We start from the raw sequence: 20,015 nt of genomic DNA on the forward strand, positions 1-20,015 counted from the left end.
TCATACACCCCTCCCTGTAGGGAACGCCATACACCCCCCCTGTAGGGAACTCCATACAGTCCCCCCGTAGATAACGCCATACAGCCCCCACCGTAGATAACGCCATACAGCCCCCCGTAGATAACGCCATACAGCCCCCTCTGTAGATAACGCCATACAGCCCCCTCTGTAGATAACGCCATACAGCCCCCTCTGTAGATAGCGCCATACAGCCCCCTCAGTAGATATCTACAAAGGGGGCTGTATGGCGTTATCTACAAGGGGGTCTGTATGGCGTTATCTACAGGGGGGGCTGTATGGCGTTATCTACGGGGGGGCTGTATGGCGTTATCTACAAGGGGGTCTGTATGGCGTTATCTACGGGGGGGCTGTATGGCGTTATCTACAGGGGGGCTGTATGGCGTTACCTACAGGGGGGGGTTTGTAAAAAAGGCACTATCTACAAGGGGGGGGGGGTTGTGTGACACCCAGGGGAGGGGGGGCCCCAGTCAAAAAGTTTGCTATGGGGCCCAGTCTTTCCTAGTTACGCCCCTGTGTATCAATATATATATTGTATGTATAGGTGTAGATCTATCTATATATAGGTGCAGACATATGTATATATTTTATGCATAGGTGCAGATTTATCTATGTATAGGTGTAGATATATATATATATCCAAAAAAGAGAACGTGAAGCAGCACTGAAATAAAGTGAATTTATTCATCCAACATGGAACCACAACGTTTCACCTCCTCTATGAAGGCATTTGAACCAGCCTAGTCAGGCATTTGTTCACAGTGCTGCTCCAATCCTCTGCTTTTTTATATATATATAGTATGTATAGGTGCAGATATATGTATATATGTTGTATGTATAGGTGCAGGTTTTTCTATATACCTGGAAAAATGCAAGTACAAATGTACAGTAAATTTAAAAAAAACGCGACTTGCAGTTTAAAAACGCCAGACAACAGGAACCCTGTGTGAACGAGGTCTTATAAACATTTCAGGATCACTGTCTTCATAAGAGATCAGGATTAGGGACACATTTTGTATATTGAAATGTATTTTCTTCTTCCTTTTGCTGTGTATCAGGCAGATGTATATGAGCTCATGGGTGACGCTGATGGACTTGTGTCAGGGCCGGTTGGGTCATCTACGAGGCGCCAGAAGAGGTTGAACATTTGCTGGTCATTCTGCGCTGTCCCACAACAGGAGGATAATGCAGGAGACGGGTGAACACGTGAAGCCCAAGGATCCAGGAAACATTTATTGTACAAAAAGTAATAAAAATAATAATAAAGTTAATGATCATTACTATAAAAAAGGGATAAGATGTTACACAGACACTTCTGACTATAAAGTGGAGCGAGCGACGTACCCAACGTAAAAAAACCCGATCACATTCTGTTATATACAAAAGATTTTCTATCAAAACAACTGTCGATATTTCTTATATTTATAATGAAAAAAAGATGACGAGTCCCTGGTCCTGATAATGACCCTAAGTTAAGATGATGTGTCCCTGGGTTTGATGACGAGTCCCTGGTCTTTTTGTTGACCTCCAGGTCTTGATGATGAACCCGTGTAATGATGAGTTGCCTTTGATTTTGATTATGACTACCTATTAATGATGATGCCCTCCTTGTAATGATGATGAGGACCCCCTGGTAATGATGATGATGATGACCCCCTGGTGATAATGAAGACCCCCTGGTCTTGGTGATTCTGTCCTTGCTGATTTTATATCTGATTGACAGAGGTTTCCTCACAAGGTGACGCACAGGACGATAATCAACACAATGACTAACAAGACAATGAGACCCAAAATAATTCCAAACACCATCTAAAAGACAAAACATAATGAACAATACTTTGTATACACGGCACTTCTACTTTCCTCAGTTTTGATGCTGGGATCTTCTACTTATGTTTCTTTTCTTAGGATTGCTGCTCACGTTCTAAATTTAGAGGAAAACGTTTCTTCTCGGGGGTTTCCTCTAGGAGATTTCCGCCAGTTGGGAACTACAACCGTTACAGTAAAAGCTGACGGGGGCGGTGCGCTGGCGCAGTACATCTGATATAATGTTCCGCAGGACACCCCAGAGCAGGGAGAATTTCTCTTTGGTGGAGACTATAACAACACCGTGCGAGGGACAATACCGCGGGCAGAACCTTCAGTCTACAACATCTCACTGGTGGTCTAAGTTCTAATCCTCATCATGTATGGCCATTGCCCCTGATCTTCTACTCTTACCTTGTCCTTTTTCCTGTTTCTTTGGCCTTTGTCCTTCAATAGAAAGAAACATCACAATGTAACTAAGACAATGAAGAAAGAGAACAATCAACATTTCCAATCATACTGTATTAATGGTGTCTTCATGAGCACCTCCTTGGCAGCCAGGTTGTGTGCCAGTATGATGCCGTACAGTCCTTTACAGGCTTTGTAATACTTAGGAACCTCCACATTTCACAATGAATGGTAAATCAGTGTTTGCTGAAGAAATCTATTGCTTTTCTGTGAACATTGTCCTCAGGAACTCGACAATACCTTATGGCGCTCCACCCGATCAGTGTTACTCACCGGGGTGCCTGTGGGATTTTTGGGGTTATTCAGATCGAGAAGGTTTTCCTAAAAAATAAAATATAAGGAATTGTCATTATTATCTATCATTCCAGACATATTGGTACATGATGGCGCATAGAAAGGACGAAGAAAATAGTCAAGATCCTCACTCGGATACTCAGCTCTGCCAACCTGAACAGACGGCTCTGGTGCCTGATCTCCCTCCCTCCTTTCTATGACCCTTGGGCCAATTCTCCCCCTTATTTGCTAATAATGTATTTCCTCTGGAAAGGTTCACGCAGATTTTTTTTAGTCTCCCAATCGAATAAGAGTCCAACCAGTACTGAGCCCCCCCCCCCCCCTCTCTAACAGTCCATTGTAGCCGCATGCGCTGCCGCTATGGCACGTAGGTCTTTGTTACATTATTACAGGAGTGTTATGTTTTCTGGTGTCTTTTAGGCTCCACACACCAGTAATTATACCAGTAATATGTGACCATCGGGGGAGTCCACATGATAGATGATCCACAAGAAACAAAACAACAGAACTGGGAGCGTCAGAGAAGATGTGCAGAGAGGAGAGAGTTCACCCCTAAATCTTCTCCAATACCAAAAATAAAAAAATCAAGTCAACAGTTCATCAATTCAATGTAACAACTTCAGGCTACAAAGTAATGGCCAAATATTCACAAAGTGATTCCTTCATCTTTCCTTGTTCAGTCATTGCTCTCACATATAACAGACTCTATGACTGCACTATTATAATCATTATAATGAAATATGTACGTCAGAAAACTCAGAAAATCCCACCTGATCAATGTCCCTTATATCTGGAAGAGAAAGAACCCGGGTAAGTCACTTATTATTGTTATTATTATTATAGTATTATCATTATTATTTTCATTTTTTTATCACAGTCATATCATGATGAAACGTTTTCTCCTGTACAGACAGATCTGATGTCACTTCACTAATTATTAATCATTTAGATTAAAAATAAAGCTGAACATGGAACCAGGTGACCTAGAATAGGAGATGGTGAATATTGATAGGATGTTGACGCGTTTCACTACAGATCTCACATTTAGCTAAAGGTTCCATGAAATTATCATTATGGTTTATACTGGGTTTATTGGATTTACAGGAAATACGGACATGAAGTTGAATATCATGACCCTGCAGCCTGACGGCTTCATCTAGTGCCTGAACCAAGAGCAGCACGACAACCGCAAGAAGGAAACCAATGGAGTTTGAATATGGAGACCTCCACTCATAGTATTACCCCACTGTACCCACTACTGTGTCCTGTAACCCCATAGGGCAGCACAACGCCCCTCTGCTGAATCTGCCCCCCCCCCGATATATTTAATAAATCCTTTCTGTTTCATGTCTTATTTTTTTAAGAGGTCACAGAAATGATTTGGAGTCTTTTCCTGATACACTTGATGAGGTTGTGATGATCTGTATCTTCGGTACAACACACAGTGTCACTCTAATGCTAACAATATACAAAGCGCCCCTAGTGGCGGCAACAAGAAGTTAATCTGTGGGCACCGTGATTGGACTAGACAAATGGAGCAGCGGAGCCTATAAATGTGTATTAGGAAAGGTTTCCAATTATTTACTCTAGAAAGAAGTTATAATGAGGGATTTACGTGAATCAGGCGTCACCAGATCACATATCATATCTGAAACTGCATTTTCATCGTAAATTTTTCTTTCAGTCCCGAACTGATAAAACAAAACTTGTGGATAGAAGATAAATGATACACAGTAATATCTGGCGGGTACCTATAGTGACTGTGCGGCCCGGCGGTGTAACCATCCTGGTGTGTGGACCTGAAACGAGAGGAGGAAACGCTCAGCAATTCTCTATCACTCATTTATGTCATCTGATCAGTGGGACAATCCCTGGTCTGTCCCCAGAAGGACACGGAGGGGGAACTCAATTTTAACTGGAAACTTTATTCTCCTTTTTTATTCTATGGTCTAATGATCCGTGAGACGCCGGCCCGGGACAACCCTGGACTAAGAGGAAAAGTTGGGGCGACACATGGACATCATCTCAGACCAGACGTGACGTGTACAGAGGTTTTACTAAATGACAACGACGGCTCGGATAGAAATGTTGCAATGATTGTCATCATATTTGCCAAATTTTGCCACCAGTAGATGACACTTTATATAACCACGTCCCTATGTGCCCAACATTGTATAGAAGTGACTGATTGTCCACTTGGTTCCTATATTCTCACCTGAGCCGGACAGCCGGGATGTTTGGATGCTGTCATCATCTGAAGAAGAAATGAACGTTAATAAGACCAAGGAATGATAAGAATTTACCACATTGACAATCTGCTGATTACCACACGGGACCAATGTGAACGCTCCATCTGATTGACACATCTTCCGGAATAATCTGACCTAGGCTTGATGATAGACACTGCATCATGTAGGGGAATTTTACCAACTGGTTCCCTGACAGGAGAAGATTGATGTATTTTCAAGTGTATAGAATACAATGAGTGAGTGTAATCTAATGAACGAGAGTCATATATCAGGCCAAAGTATCTCACGGTGGGGTCGGGAATCAGATCAGCAATTCTTGAATAGTATAGATGGATTTACTGTGTTGCCATGGATGATCAATGACCTGAGTATATGATCATCACCTTCACCTACAAAAAGGAATAACTGAGGAGATCGAGACGTGGTCAAGATTATTAGCACTGGTTGTGATGCTGTGATGTCATCCTACAATTGACCCAGAAGAGGCATCAAGAAGAGGCATCAAGAAGAGGCATCAAGAAGAGGCACCAATTTAATGACTCAATTGTCCATTTTTTATACATTCAGTAAGAAGATAACAGAAGGCTGACTTTATATCCTAAAGATCTGTATAATGGTTTACACTGTGGACTTCTGACTGTATCATCGGCATCTTACCATGAGACCTGAAGCCGGCTGTAGAAGTCACCCCGGAACCGATATCTTCTGAAACAGAAAAGACACATTACCAACACATATATAATAATGTGAAAATGACCGTCGCCCATCTCTGCTGTGATAACAGGCGCTTATTTTACCAACATTGACCAACATGTTACGGTCTGGATCATTTACGTGGTTGGAAGTTCCATTGCTAATAGGTGATTCTATCACACTGATCTTCATGTCCCAGACAATTAGAGATATTAAAACCTAAGGCTGAGATAATAAAATACAACCAGAACAAACAGGTCATTGGCATTTCATATATTCAGACTGATGGATACATTGGAGGGTAGAGTCATGTGTGAAACATAAGAACCTCATAGAACCACGTCCCCTCCACCACCTTCCTGCTGATTGTGCTACTTGCGACTTTATATCAGCTGTCAGGGCTAAAAATCTTGGGACAATAAATTCATATCTATAGAACATCAGCAAAACCCACTGAGACGTCTCCTGTAGAGCGGGGGTACATTGTGTGCATGTGTGAGAATGTGAGCAGAATCACAGACAACAATAACATGAGGAGCCAACAAGGAGCAGCTGGAGTAGCCGACAAGGAGCAGGTCGAGGAGCCAATGGGTAACAGGTGGAGGAGCCAATGAGGAGCAGGTGGAGAGGCCAACAAGGAGCCGGTGGAGTAGCCGACAAGAAGCAGGTGGAGGAGCCCACAAGGAGCAGGTGGGAGGAGCAGATAAGAAGCAGTTGGAGGAGCCGACAAGAAGCAGTTGGAGGGGCCGACAATGAGCAGATGGAGGAGCCGACAAGGAGCCGGTGGAGGAGCCAACAAGAAGCAGGTGGAAGAGCCCACAAGGAGCAGCTCGAGGAGCCGACAAGGAGCAGATGTAGGAGCCGACAAGGAGCAGATGGAGGAGCCAACAAGGAGCAGATGAAGGAGCCGACAAGGAGCAGCTGGAGTAGCCGACAAGGAGCAGGTCGAGGAGCCAATGGGTAACAGGTGGAGGAGCCAATGAGGAGCAGGTGGAGGGGCCTACAAGGAGCAGGTAGAGGAAACGACAACGAGTAGATGGAGGTGCCAAAAAGAAGCCGGTGGAGGAGCCAACAAGAAGCAGGTGGGAGGAGCCGATAAGAAGCAGTTGGAGGAGCCGACAAGAAGCAGTTGGAGGGGCCGACAATGAGCAGATGGAGGAGCCGACAAGGAGCCGGTGGAGGAGCCAACAAGAAGCAGGTGGAGGAGCCCACAAGGAGCAGCTCGAGGAGCCGACAAGGAGCAGATGTAGGAGCCGAAAAGGAGCAGATGGAGGAGCCAACAAGGAGCAGATGAAGGAGCCGACAAGGAGCAGCTGGAGTAGCCGACAAGGAGCAGGTCGAGGAGCCAATGGGTAACAGGTGGAGGAGCCAATGAGGAGCAGGTGGAGGGGATTACAAGGAGCAGGTAGAGGAACCGACAACGAGTAGATGGAGGTGCCAAAAAGAAGCCGGTGGAGGAGCCAACAAGAAGCAGGTGGGAGGAGCCGATAAGAAGCAGTTGGAGGAGCCGACAAGAAGCAGTTGGAGGGGCCGACAATGAGCAGATGGAGGAGCCGACAAGGAGCCGGTGGAGGAGCCAACAAGAAGCAGGTGGAGGAGCCCACAAGGAGCAGCTCGAGGAGCCGACAAGGAGCAGATGTAGGAGCCGACAAGGAGCAGATGGAGGAGCCAACAAGGAGCAGATGAAGGAGCCGACAAGGAGCAGTTGGAGGAGGCAACATTTCTGTCTATTGGTCATATGTATGGAGTCTGCTGCTCCACATAACATCTATTAGGGTATTACCTTTACTCCTACTGTCATACGAAGAATCAGAGGAAATATCAGAGTTGTTCATTTGATCGAGACCTTGGAAAAACAAAATGAAATCCTCAATGTTAGTGATACAGGGATTGATGGTCTTTTTCTGATTAATAAGATGGTTATAACACAGCTATCATTCTCCTTGGTGTAGGCTATATCAATCAATGTTTTATAATTGCCTGGGGCTGATTCTTTTAGACCTTTAATATACAAACATGATATATGCTCTATGAAGGGCCCCTAAATGTGCTTACACGAGACATGAATACAAGTGATGGAAAATATCTACAGGGTCCATCCTAATGCTGGCTCATACCCACAAACATCCCAGGTCCATTCCCCCTATACCATCCTCTGTATGAGAGAAGGTTGGTGAGATCATTTGGCTATTTTGTCCCTTTGTGAGCTACAAGATGAGACCCCACATAAGCTTCCAGCTATGATATGTATGTATACCATTGTTAGAATTACAATACCAAAGGAAATAAGTTGTCGTTAGCAGAAGGTTGGATGAAAAGAAAATAGCTCGAGGGTGAAGAACAATTTCTACTTCTTGGTTTCATGGCTAATACCTGCAGAGTTGTTTGGAGCGTCTCCTATAATGTCCTTTAAATTCAGTAGTTTGTTATAAAGAGAGTTGTAGGGATCTTGCATCTGTACAGAGGTTGGGGATTGACTAAGCCTTGGGTCTGCACCACTGAGGTTGGATGATTCCTTCTCCTTCTCGCTGATGAGGATGAGTTTACAGGCGAACGTGTCCAGACGTTGTTCTTGTAATATCCTCCTCATGTTGTTGTCACTGCTGTCCTCCAGATCATCCACCAGTACAATCACGTTACTTCTCCCTGAGCGTGGAGACAGTGAATATCTGAGATGAAGGTTCTCATTACTATCCAATATAAGACATTTTATGTTATACGAGGATGATGATTATCTGAGGTGTTGGGGGGGGGGGGGGGGTATCATGGCTTCTTCTATGTAAAAATTGTAATGTCAAAACAAAGCACAAATGGTGGAAGTGACGAGTTCAGGAAACAATGCTCCGTGCCACTAACTGGACGTACAGGAAAACCGCCGCTGCCCTACAGACTCCCCAGAAGGACAACCAACCGAACCTGGTAAATACAACGTCAATCAAAAGCTTCCACTCAAATCACAGAGCAGGAACTTGTCTTCCTACATAATTTGCAGAATTAACATGGTGCGGACCCCACATACACCTCACCAACGCATTTCGCTATTATATGGAGCCATAGAGTGTTTTTTTTTATAAGGTTCCTGTAGATGTCTGACAAAATTATTTTCTGCAAATAAGAAACCTGACATCCAGATAGATCACACAAAGATAAACCATGATTTATAACCTAAATCTAAATTTAGTGTTAATGATAAACTGAACCCTAACCTAGTCCTAGTTGTAGGGTTAAACCCTTACTATTTCTTTATGTTTAACCCTAAATTAAACCCTTGCCCTACAATAAACCCTCGTCTTAAGATGAACCGCTACCTCTGCCTCCAGATAGCTATGCCCCTGCTTAAACATATTTTAACTATCACCCTTTTTTTTTTCAACAATGGAAGGTACCAAAGTATTGTCATGGAGAAGGTAATGGAAAGGTCGGGGAGAGGAAGTAATAGGAATGGAAGACCAAGGGAGGAGATGGGCTGAGGGAGGGACAGAGGGAGAGACGAGGAAGGAGGAAGGTCTAGGGAAGTATTGGTGATACTATCCATCTCTTTTATGGGGAGCGGGGGTGTGGATGAGATTCCTTTCCCTTACCCAGGTGTCTTGACAGATCCTGCAGTTCCTCATCATAGAGAGAATCTGTCACATTTGCAATATTCAGACGTCCTCTCTTCTTGGTGTGGTACACTATGGCAAATGAGCTCTGAGACAGACCACTGGCAAAGCTCCTGGCATTATTAGAAATATACACGGGAAGAATAACCTCCACCATGCTCTGAAACATCACCGTCCGCAGCAGGCTAATCAGCCACTTGTAGTTGTCTTGTCCATCTCTTGAGAAGATCCCGACTGAGTGTCTTTGGTTTCGAGGCATTTTGTGTCCTGTTCAGTTCCTACGGAGATATTATGTGAATCATTTCATGTTTAGCATGGACGGCAGTGACTGGGAGTATACGTTGGTGATATTGGGGCCATTAGACTTTATTATCATATGATGAGGGCCAGAAGAAGGAATATTTTTAGTTGTTTTTATTTATTTTTTATATAGATTTCAATGATGTGTTGATCACTAAACACATATCTGCATCCATCACATTTTAATGTGTTGTCGTTTTTTTCCAATAACGGGTCACATAATATAACACATTTCTAATATCAGCTCCGCTAATAAATGATGTCATTGTGGGGGGAAGGAGAGCTGTGGGTGATAGAAGGGTTGTATTCCTGATACCACAAACCAAAACATCAGTAAAAAAGAATTAAAATATTCTGTAAGTGGCCATATAGACACGTGTACAGGAAACAAGGAGGCCACTCATGTCAGCACTATGTGGTCTATCCTTAGCTCAACTTTCGCCCATCCTCTCTCTTTACATAATGTGTGGATCAGTCTCCAAGCATCGCAACATTAGCAAAGGAGAACCAGCCTGATGGTCTGCGGCTGTCCAGCTAGGAACCGGAGGGCGGTGAGCCAGGGACAGGCTCCTCTCCAGGAAGACGTGCAATGACCACAGGCTAGGATCAGTGCACCATTTCACTATGAGACTTCTCAACTTTATGTCTTCTGCATGCAGAGGTGTTAAAGGGGTTGTATGAGAGAGACCCCTGCACCGGTACGTCTGCGGTTCTATGGATAATATGGATAATATTATCATTCTACCGGTAGAACTCTTACTCTATAGAGGAGACCACCTCTACACTGGTACGTCTGTGGTCCTATAGATAATATCATAGGTCTACAGGTAAGAATCTTACTCTATAGAGGAGACCACCTCTACACTGGTACGTCTGTGGTCCTATAGATAATATCATAGGTCTACAGGTAAGACTCTTACTCTATAGAGGAGACCACCTCTACACTGGTACGTCTGTGGTCCTATAGATAATATCATAGGTCTACAGGTAAGAATCTTACTCTATAGAGGAGACCACCTCTACACTGGTATGTCTGTGGTCCTATAGATAATATCATAGGTCTACAGGTAAGACTCTTACTCTATAGAGGAGACCACCTCTACCCTGGTACGTCTGTGGTCCTATAGATAATATCATACGTCTACAGGTAAGAATCTTACTCTATAGAGGAGACCACCTCTACACTGGTACGTCTGTGGTAATATAGATAATATCATAGGTCTACAGGTAAGAATCTTACTCTATAGAGGAGACCACCTCTACCCTGGTACGTCTGTGGTCCTATAGATAATATCATAGGTCTACAGGTAAGTTTCTTACTCTATAGAGGAGACCACCTCTACACTGGTACGTCTGTGGTCCTATAGATAATATCATAGGTCTACAGGTAAGAATCTTACTCTATAGAGGAGACCACCTCTACACTGGTACGTATGTGGTCCTATAGATAATATCATAGGTCTACAGGTAAGAATCTTACTCTATAGAGGAGACCACATCTACACTGGTACGTATGTGGTCCTATAGATAATATCATAGGTCTACAGGTAAGAATCTTACTCTATAGAGGAGACCACCTCTGCACTGGTACGCCTGTGGTCCTATAGATAATATCATATGTCTACAGGTAAGAATCTTACTCTATAGAGGAGACCACCTCTACCCTGGTACGTCTGTGGTCCTATAGATAATATCATACGTCTACAGGTAAGACTCTTACTCTATAGAGGAGACCACCTCTACCCTGGTACGTCTGTGGTCCTATAGATAATATCATAGGTCTACAGGTAAGACTCTTACTCTATAGAGGAGACCACCTCTACACTGGTACGTCTGTGGTCCTATAGATAATATCATAGGTCTACAGGTAAGAATCTTACTCTATAGAGGAGACCACATCTACACTGGTACGTCTGTGGTCCTATAGATAATATCATAGGTCTACAGGTAAGACTCTTACTCTATAGAGGAGACCACCTCTACACTGGTACGTCTGTGGTCCTATAGATAATATCATACGTCTACAGGTAAGAATCTTACTCTATAGAGGAGACCACCTCTACACTGGTACGTCTGTGGTCCTATAGATAATATCATAGGTCTACATGTAAGAATCTTACTCTATAGAGGAGACCACCTCTGCACTGGTACGTCTGTGGTCCCATAGATAATATCATAGGTCTACAGGTAAGACTCTTACTCTAAAGAGGAGACCACCTCTACACTGGTACGTCTGTGGTCCTATAGATAATATCATACGTCTACAGGTAAGAATCTTACTCTATAGAGGAGACCACCTCTGCACTGGTACGTATGTGGTCCTATAGATAATATCATAGGTCTACAGGTAAGTTTCTTGCTCTATGGAGGAGACCCCCTCTACCCTGGTACGTCTGTGGTCCTATAGATAATATCATAGGTCTACAGGTAAGAATCTTACTCTATAGAGGAGACCACCTCTACACTGGTACGTCTGTGGTCCCATAGATAATATCATAGGTCTACAGGTAAGTTTCTTGCTCTATGGAGGAGACCCCCTCTACCCTGGTACGTATGTGGTCCTATAGATAATATCATACGTCTACAGGTAAGAATCTTACTCTATAGAGGAGACCACCTCTGCACTGGTACGTCTGTGGTCCTATAGATAATATCATAGGTCTACAGGTAAGACTCTTACTCTATAGAGGAGACCACCTCTGCACTGGTACGTCTGTGGTCCTATAGATAATAACATAGGTCTACAGGTAAGACTCTTACTCTATAGAGGAGACCACCTCTGCACTGGTACGCCTGTGGTCCTATAGATAATATCATAGGTCTACAGGTAAGAATCTTACTCTATAGAGGAGACCACCTCTGCACTGGTACGCCTGTGGTCCTATAGATAATATCATAGGTCTACAGGTAAGACTCTTACTCTATAGAGGAGACCACCTCTACACTGGTACGTCTGTGGTCCTATAGATAATATCATAGGTCTACAGGTAAGAATCTTACTCTATAGAGGAGACCACCTCTACACTGGTACGTCTGTGGTCCTATAGATAATATCATAGGTCTACAGGTAAGACTCTTACTCTATAGAGGAGACCACCTCTACACTGGTACGTCTGTGGTCCTATAGATAATATCATAGGTCTACAGGTAAGACTCTTACTCTATAGAGGAGACCACCTCTACCCTGGTACGTCTGTGGTCCTATAGATAATATCATACGTCTACAGGTAAGAATCTTACTCTATAGAGGAGACCACCTCTACCCTGGTACGTATGTGGTCCTATAGATAATATCATAGGTCTACAGGTAAGAATCTTACTCTATAGAGGAGACCACCTCTACCTCTACACTGGTACGTCTGTGGTCCTATAGATAATATCATAGGTCTACAGGTAAGAATCTTACTCTATAGAGGAGACCACCTCTACCCTGGTACGTCTGTGGTCCTATAGATAATATCATAGGTCTACAGGTAAGTTTCAAACTCTATAGAGGAGACCACCTCTACACTGGTACGTCTGTGGTCCTATAGATAATATCATAGGTCTACAGGTAAGAATCTTACTCTATAGAGGAGACCACCTCTACCCTGGTACGTCTGTGGTCCTATAGATAATATCATACGTCTACAGGTAAGACTCTTACTCTATAGAGGAGACCACCTGTACACTGGTACGTCTGTGGTCCTATAGATAATATCATAGGTCTACAGGTAAGAATCTTACTCTATAGAGGAGACCACATCTACACTGGTACGTCTGTGGTCCTATAGATAATATCATAGGTCTACAGGTAAGACTCTTACTCTAAAGAGGAGACCACCTCTACACTGGTACGTCTGTGGTCCTATAGATAATATCATACGTCTACAGGTAAGAATCTTACTCTATAGAGGAGACCACCTCTGCACTGGAACGTCTGTGGTCCTATAGATAATATCATAGGTCTACAGGTAAGACTCTTACTCTATAGAGGAGACCACCTCTGCACTGGTACGTCTGTGGTCCTATAGATAATATCATAGGTCTACAGGTAAGAATCTTACTCTATAGAGGAGACCACCTCTACACTGGTACGTCTGTGGTCCTATAGATAATATCATAGGTCTACATGTAAGAATCTTACTCTATAGAGGAGACCACCTCTGCACTGGTACGCCTGTGGTCCTATAGATAATATCATAGGTCTACAGGTAAGAATCTTACTCTATAGAGGAGACCACCTCTGCACTGGTACGCCTGTGGTCCTATAGATAATATCATAGGTCTACAGGTAAGACTCTTACTCTATAGAGGAGACCACCTCTACACTGGTACGTCTGTGGTCCTATAGATAATATCATACGTCTACAGGTAAGAATCTTACTCTATAGAGGAGACCACCTCTACACTGGTACGCCTGTGGTCCTATAGATAATATCATAGGTCTACAGGTAAGACTCTTACTCTATAGAGGAGACCACCTCTACACTGGTACGTATGTGGTCCTATAGATAATATCATACGTCTACAGGTAAGAATCTTACTCTATAGAGGAGACCACCTCTACCCTGGTACGTATGTGGTCCTATAGATAATATCATAGGTCTACAGGTAAGTTTCTTGCTCTATGGAGGAGACCCCCTCTACACTGGTACGTATGTGGTCCTATAGATAATATCATACGTCTACAGGTAAGAATCTTACTCTATAGAGGAGACCAGCTCTACACTGGTACGTATGTGGTCCTATAGATAATATCATAGGTCTACAGGTAAGACTCTTACTCTATAGAGGAGACCACCTCTACCCTGGTACGTCTGTGGTCCTATAGATAATATCATAGGTCTACAGGTAAGACTCTTACTCTATAGAGGAGACCACCTCTACACTGGTACGTATGTGGTCCTATAGATAATATCATAGGTCTACAGGTAAGACTCTTACTCTATAGAGGAGACCACCTCAACCCTGGTACGTCTGTGGTCCTATAGATAATATCATAGGTCTACAGGTAACACTCTTACTCTATAGAGGAGACCACCTCTACACTGGTACGTCTGTGGTCCTATAGATAATATCATAGGTCTACAGGTAAGAATCTTACTCTATAGAGGAGACCACATCTACACTGGTACGTCTGTGGTCCTATAGATAATATCATACGTCTACAGGTAAGAATCTTACTCTATAGAGGATACCCCCTCTACACTGGTACGTCTGTGGTCCTATAGATAATATCATAGGTCTACAGGTAAGAATCTTACTCTATAGAGGAGACCACCTCTACACTGGTACGTCTGTGGTCCTATAGATAATATCATACGTCTACAGGTAAGACTCTTACTCTATAGAGGAGACCACCTCTACACTGGTACGTCTGTGGTCCTATAGATAATATCATAGGTCTACAGGTAAGAATCTTACTCTATAGAGGAGACCACCTCTACACTGGTACGTCTGTGGTCCTATAGATAATATCATACGTCTACAGGTAAGAATCTTACTCTATAGAGGAGACCACCTCTACACTGGTACGTATGTGGTCCTATAGATAATATCATAGGTCTACAGGTAAGTTTCTTACTCTATAGAGGAGACCACCTCTACACTGGTACGTCTGTGGTCCTATAGATAATATCATACGTCTACAGGTAAGAATCTTACTCTATAGAGGAGACCACCTCTACACTGGTACGTATGTGGTCCTATAGATAATATCATACGTCTACAGGTAAGAATCTTACTCTATAGAGGAGACCAGCTCTACACTGGTACGTCTGTTGTCCTATAGATAATATCATAGGTCTACAGGTAAGAATCTTACTCTATAGAGGAGACCACCTCTACCCTGGTACGTCTGTGGTCCTATAGATAATATCATAGGTCTACAGGTAAGACTCTTACTCTATAGAGGAGGCCACCTCTACACTGGTACGTCTGTGGTCCTATAGATAATATCATACGTCTACAGGTAAGAATCTTACTCTATAGAGGAGACCACCTCTACACTGGTACGTCTGTGGTCCTATAGATAATATCATACGTCTACAGGTAAGAATCTTACTCTATAGAGGAGACCACCTCTACACTGGTACGTCTGTGGTCCTATAGATAATATCATAGGTCTACAGGTAAGAATCTTACTCTATAGAGGAGACCACCTCTGCACTGGTACGTATGTGGTCCTATAGATAATATCATAGGTCTACAGGTAAGAATCTTACTCTATAGAGGAGACCACCTCTACCCTGGTACGTCTGTGGTCCTATAGATAATATCATAGGTCTACAGGTAAGACTCTTACTCTATAGAGGAGGCCACCTCTACACTGGTACGTCTGTGGTCCTATAGATAATATCATACGTCTACAGGTAAGACTCTTACTCTATAGAGGAGACCACCTCTACACTGGTACGTCTGTGGTCCTATAGATAATATCATAGGTCTACAGGTAAGAATCTTACTCTATAGAGGAGACCACCTCTACACTGGTACGTCTGTGGTCCTATAGATAATATCATACGTCTACAGGTAAGAATCTTACTCTATAGAGGAGACCACCTCTACACTGGTACGTATGTGGTCCTATAGATAATATCATAGGTCTACAGGTAAGTTTCTTACTCTATAGAGGAGACCACCTCTACACTGGTACGTCTGTGGTCCTATAGATAATATCATACGTCTACAGGTAAGAATCTTACTCTATAGAGGAGACCACCTCTACACTGGTACGTATGTGGTCCTATAGATAATATCATACGTCTACAGGTAAGAATCTTACTCTATAGAGGAGACCAGCTCTACACTGGTACGTCTGTTGTCCTATAGATAATATCATAGGTCTACAGGTAAGAATCTTACTCTATAGAGGAGACCACCTCTACCCTGGTACGTCTGTGGTCCTATAGATAATATCATAGGTCTACAGGTAAGACTCTTACTCTATAGAGGAGGCCACCTCTACACTGGTACGTCTGTGGTCCTATAGATAATATCATACGTCTACAGGTAAGAATCTTACTCTATAGAGGAGACCACCTCTACACTGGTACGTCTGTGGTCCTACAGATAATATCATACGTCTACAGGTAAGAATCTTACTCTATAGAGGAGACCACCTCTACACTGGTACGTCTGTGGTCCTATAGATAATATCATAGGTCTACAGGTAAGAATCTTACTCTATAGAGGAGACCACCTCTGCACTGGTACGTATGTGGTCCTATAGATAATATCATAGGTCTACAGGTAAGAATCTTACTCTATAGAGGAGACCACCTCTACCCTGGTACGTCTGTGGTCCTATAGATAATATCATAGGTCTACAGGTAAGACTCTTACTCTATAGAGGAGGCCACCTCTACACTGGTACGTCTGTGGTCCTATAGATAATATCATACGTCTACAGGTAAGACTCTTACTCTATAGAGGAGACCACCTCTACCCTGGTACGTCTGTGGTCCTATAGATAATATCATACGTCTACAGGTAAGAATCTTACTCTATAGAGGAGACCACCTCTACACTGGTACGTCTGTGGTCCTATAGATAATATCATAGGTCTACAGGTAAGACTCTTACTCTATAGAGGAGACCACCTCAACCCTGGTACGTCTGTGGTCCTATAGATAATATCATAGGTCTACAGGTAACACTCTTACTCTATAGAGGAGACCACCTCTACACTGGTACGTCTGTGGTCCTATAGATAATATCATAGGTCTACAGGTAAGAATCTTACTCTATAGAGGAGACCACATCTACACTGGTACGTCTGTGGTCCTATAGATAATATCATACGTCTACAGGTAAGAATCTCACTCTATAGAGGAGACCCCCTCTACACTGGTACGTCTGTGGTCCTATAGATAATATCATAGGTCTACAGGTAAGAATCTTACTCTATAGAGGAGACCACCTCTACACTGGTACGTCTGTGGTCCTATAGATAATATCATACGTCTACAGGTAAGACTCTTACTCTATAGAGGAGACCACCTCTACACTGGTACGTCTGTGGTCCTATAGATAATATCATAGGTCTACAGGTAAGAATCTTACTCTATAGAGGAGACCACCTCTACACTGGTACGTCTGTGGTCCTATAGATAATATCATACGTCTACAGGTAAGAATCTTACTCTATAGAGGAGACCACCTCTACACTGGTACGTATGTGGTCCTATAGATAATATCATAGGTCTACAGGTAAGTTTCTTACTCTATAGAGGAGACCACCTCTACACTGGTACGTCTGTGGTCCTATAGATAATATCATACGTCTACAGGTAAGAATCTTACTCTATAGAGGAGACCACCTCTACACTGGTACGTATGTGGTCCTATAGATAATATCATACGTCTACAGGTAAGAATCTTACTCTATAGAGGAGACCAGCTCTACACTGGTACGTCTGTGGTCCTATAGATAATATCATAGGTCTACAGGTAAGAATCTTACTCTATAGAGGAGACTACCTCTACCCTGGTACGTCTGTGGTCCTATAGATAATATCATAGGTCTACAGGTAAGACTCTTACTCTATAGAGGAGGCCACCTCTACACTGGTACGTCTGTGGTCCTATAGATAATATCATATGTCTACAGGTAAGACTCTTACTCTATAGAGGAGGCCACCTCTGCACTGGTACGCCTGTGGTCCTATAGATAATATCATATGTCTACAGGTAAGAATCTTACTCTATAGAGGAGACCACCTCTACACTGGTATGTCTGTGGTCCTATAGATAATATCATACGTCTACAGGTAAGAATCTTACTCTATAGAGGAGACCACCTCTACACTGGTACGTCTGTGGTCCTATAGATAATATCATAGGTCTACAGGTAAGAATCTTACTCTATAGAGGAGACCACCTCTACACTGGTACGCCTGTGGTCCTATAGATAATATCATAGGTCTACATGTAAGAATCTTACTCTATAGAGGAGACCACCTCTGCACTGGTACGTCTGTGGTCCCATAGATAATATCATAATTCTACATGTAAGACTATTACTCTATAGAGGAGACCACCTCTACCCTGGTACGTCTGTGGTCCTATAGATAATATCATAATTCTACATGTAAGACTATTACTCTATAGAGGAGACCACCTCTGCACTGGTACGTCTGTGGTCCTATAGATAAAATCATAGGTCTACAGGTAAGAATCTTACTCTATAGAGGAGACCACCTCTACACTGGTACGTCTGTGGTCCTATAGATAATATCATAGGTCTACAGGTAAGACTCTTACTCTATAGAGGAGACCACCTCTGCACTGGTACGTCTGTGGTCCTATAGATAATATCATACGTCTACAGGTAAGAATCTTACTCTATAGAGGAGACCACCTCTACACTGGTACGTCTGTGGTCCTATAGATAATATCATAGGTCTACAGGTAAGACTCTTACTCTATAGAGGAGACCCCCTCTACACTGGTACGTCTGTGGTCCTATAGATAATATCATAATTCTACATGTAAGACTATTACTCTATACAGACGACCACCCCTTAACTGATAAATATATCGTTCTACAGACATTCCATCACCCTTGTGGTCTGGTTGTGGCTTTTCAGGTGAGACAACTTTTCTATAGTTATGACCATGACACTACTATCAGAATTAACTGGTTGTGCCCCCCCAGAGACCCCATCCCCTGCCATGGTCTATCATTGTATTTACCTGTCCCGCTTGGTTTCTGTACATCTGTGGGGAGACTTCAGAGCTGTGATCTTTGATCTCTCCACACGCCCCGGCTATACCAGGAAGCAGCAATAATCAGGATCCAGGGTGCGGTGAGAGAGAGATTACATCCAGAAGAGAGTGTTGCTTTCTGTTATGTTGGACTTTATCTACTTAACCCTTACCAGCCGAATATGCAAGAACAGTAATAAAAGTACATCAGAGTAAATCCCCCCATCCAAGGAGGCCGCCAGCTCTGTGCACTGAGACACGCTCTTAAACTCCACTCCTCTAAGCGGTAACATTAAAAAAAATGATTGTTATCAATAGAATTAATAACGAGTTCATATGACAACATTGTGAATGGTGAAGATTTATCATGTGGTGACAATACAGGAATCCCTCAGACACAGATTGATCATGACTGATGGTTAATTAGAGTCAATGTGATACAAGGAAATATCATTAAATAACAAAAGAAAATCTTGAAATCTGAAGTTCGCTGTGTGGAGGTGTAATCCCGGGGAGACGTCACTGTGCAGACCCTCCGTCATGAACCTCCACAATGACACGTAAGGACCAGCTGTGTCCGGCTTTCATCGTTTTCTTATTTCCTATCACAAACCCTACATAAAATACAGATCCATCCTGAAATTCATCATCGCTAGTAATAGATACAGATACAGAGAGAATATGGTAAGAACCTCTCTATGTTTGTGGACATCTCTGGACTAAAGTGGCTCTTGATATTATGGGGCCCCAGTAGTTACTACTAAATGGCACTATTGGGCGGTCCAGGGTCAATAAAAGATTTGTTTGTCCACTATTCACGGGGGGCACCTTGTTCACTTATATCTGTTCAATCGTCTCTAAGGTCAAGAACCTGACAGAAGAGAACCTCATATCT

General features: G+C 43.0%; 1 protein-coding gene across 1 annotated transcript; it reads right to left on the minus strand.

Annotated features, from left to right (window-relative positions):
* Positions 1 to 1,749: 1,749 nt before the first annotated feature.
* LOC142656710 (uncharacterized) lies at positions 1,750 to 19,187 on the minus strand. Its single transcript, XM_075831638.1, has 11 exons — positions 19,109 to 19,187; positions 9,110 to 9,408; positions 7,902 to 8,174; positions 7,312 to 7,374; positions 5,493 to 5,540; positions 4,802 to 4,840; positions 4,338 to 4,385; positions 3,357 to 3,376; positions 2,533 to 2,613; positions 2,239 to 2,271; positions 1,750 to 1,827 (listed from the first exon to the last, which is right to left on the minus strand). The coding sequence occupies exons 2-11, from the start codon at positions 9,387 to 9,389 to the stop codon at positions 1,750 to 1,752; spliced, it is 963 nt and encodes a 320-aa protein (XP_075687753.1). The 5' UTR covers positions 9,390 to 9,408; positions 19,109 to 19,187.
* Between the last annotated feature and the right edge of the window lie 828 nt (positions 19,188 to 20,015).

Source organism: Rhinoderma darwinii, chromosome 6 (genome assembly GCF_050947455.1).
Source record: "Rhinoderma darwinii isolate aRhiDar2 chromosome 6, aRhiDar2.hap1, whole genome shotgun sequence".
Lineage (NCBI taxonomy): Eukaryota > Metazoa > Chordata > Amphibia > Anura > Rhinodermatidae > Rhinoderma > Rhinoderma darwinii.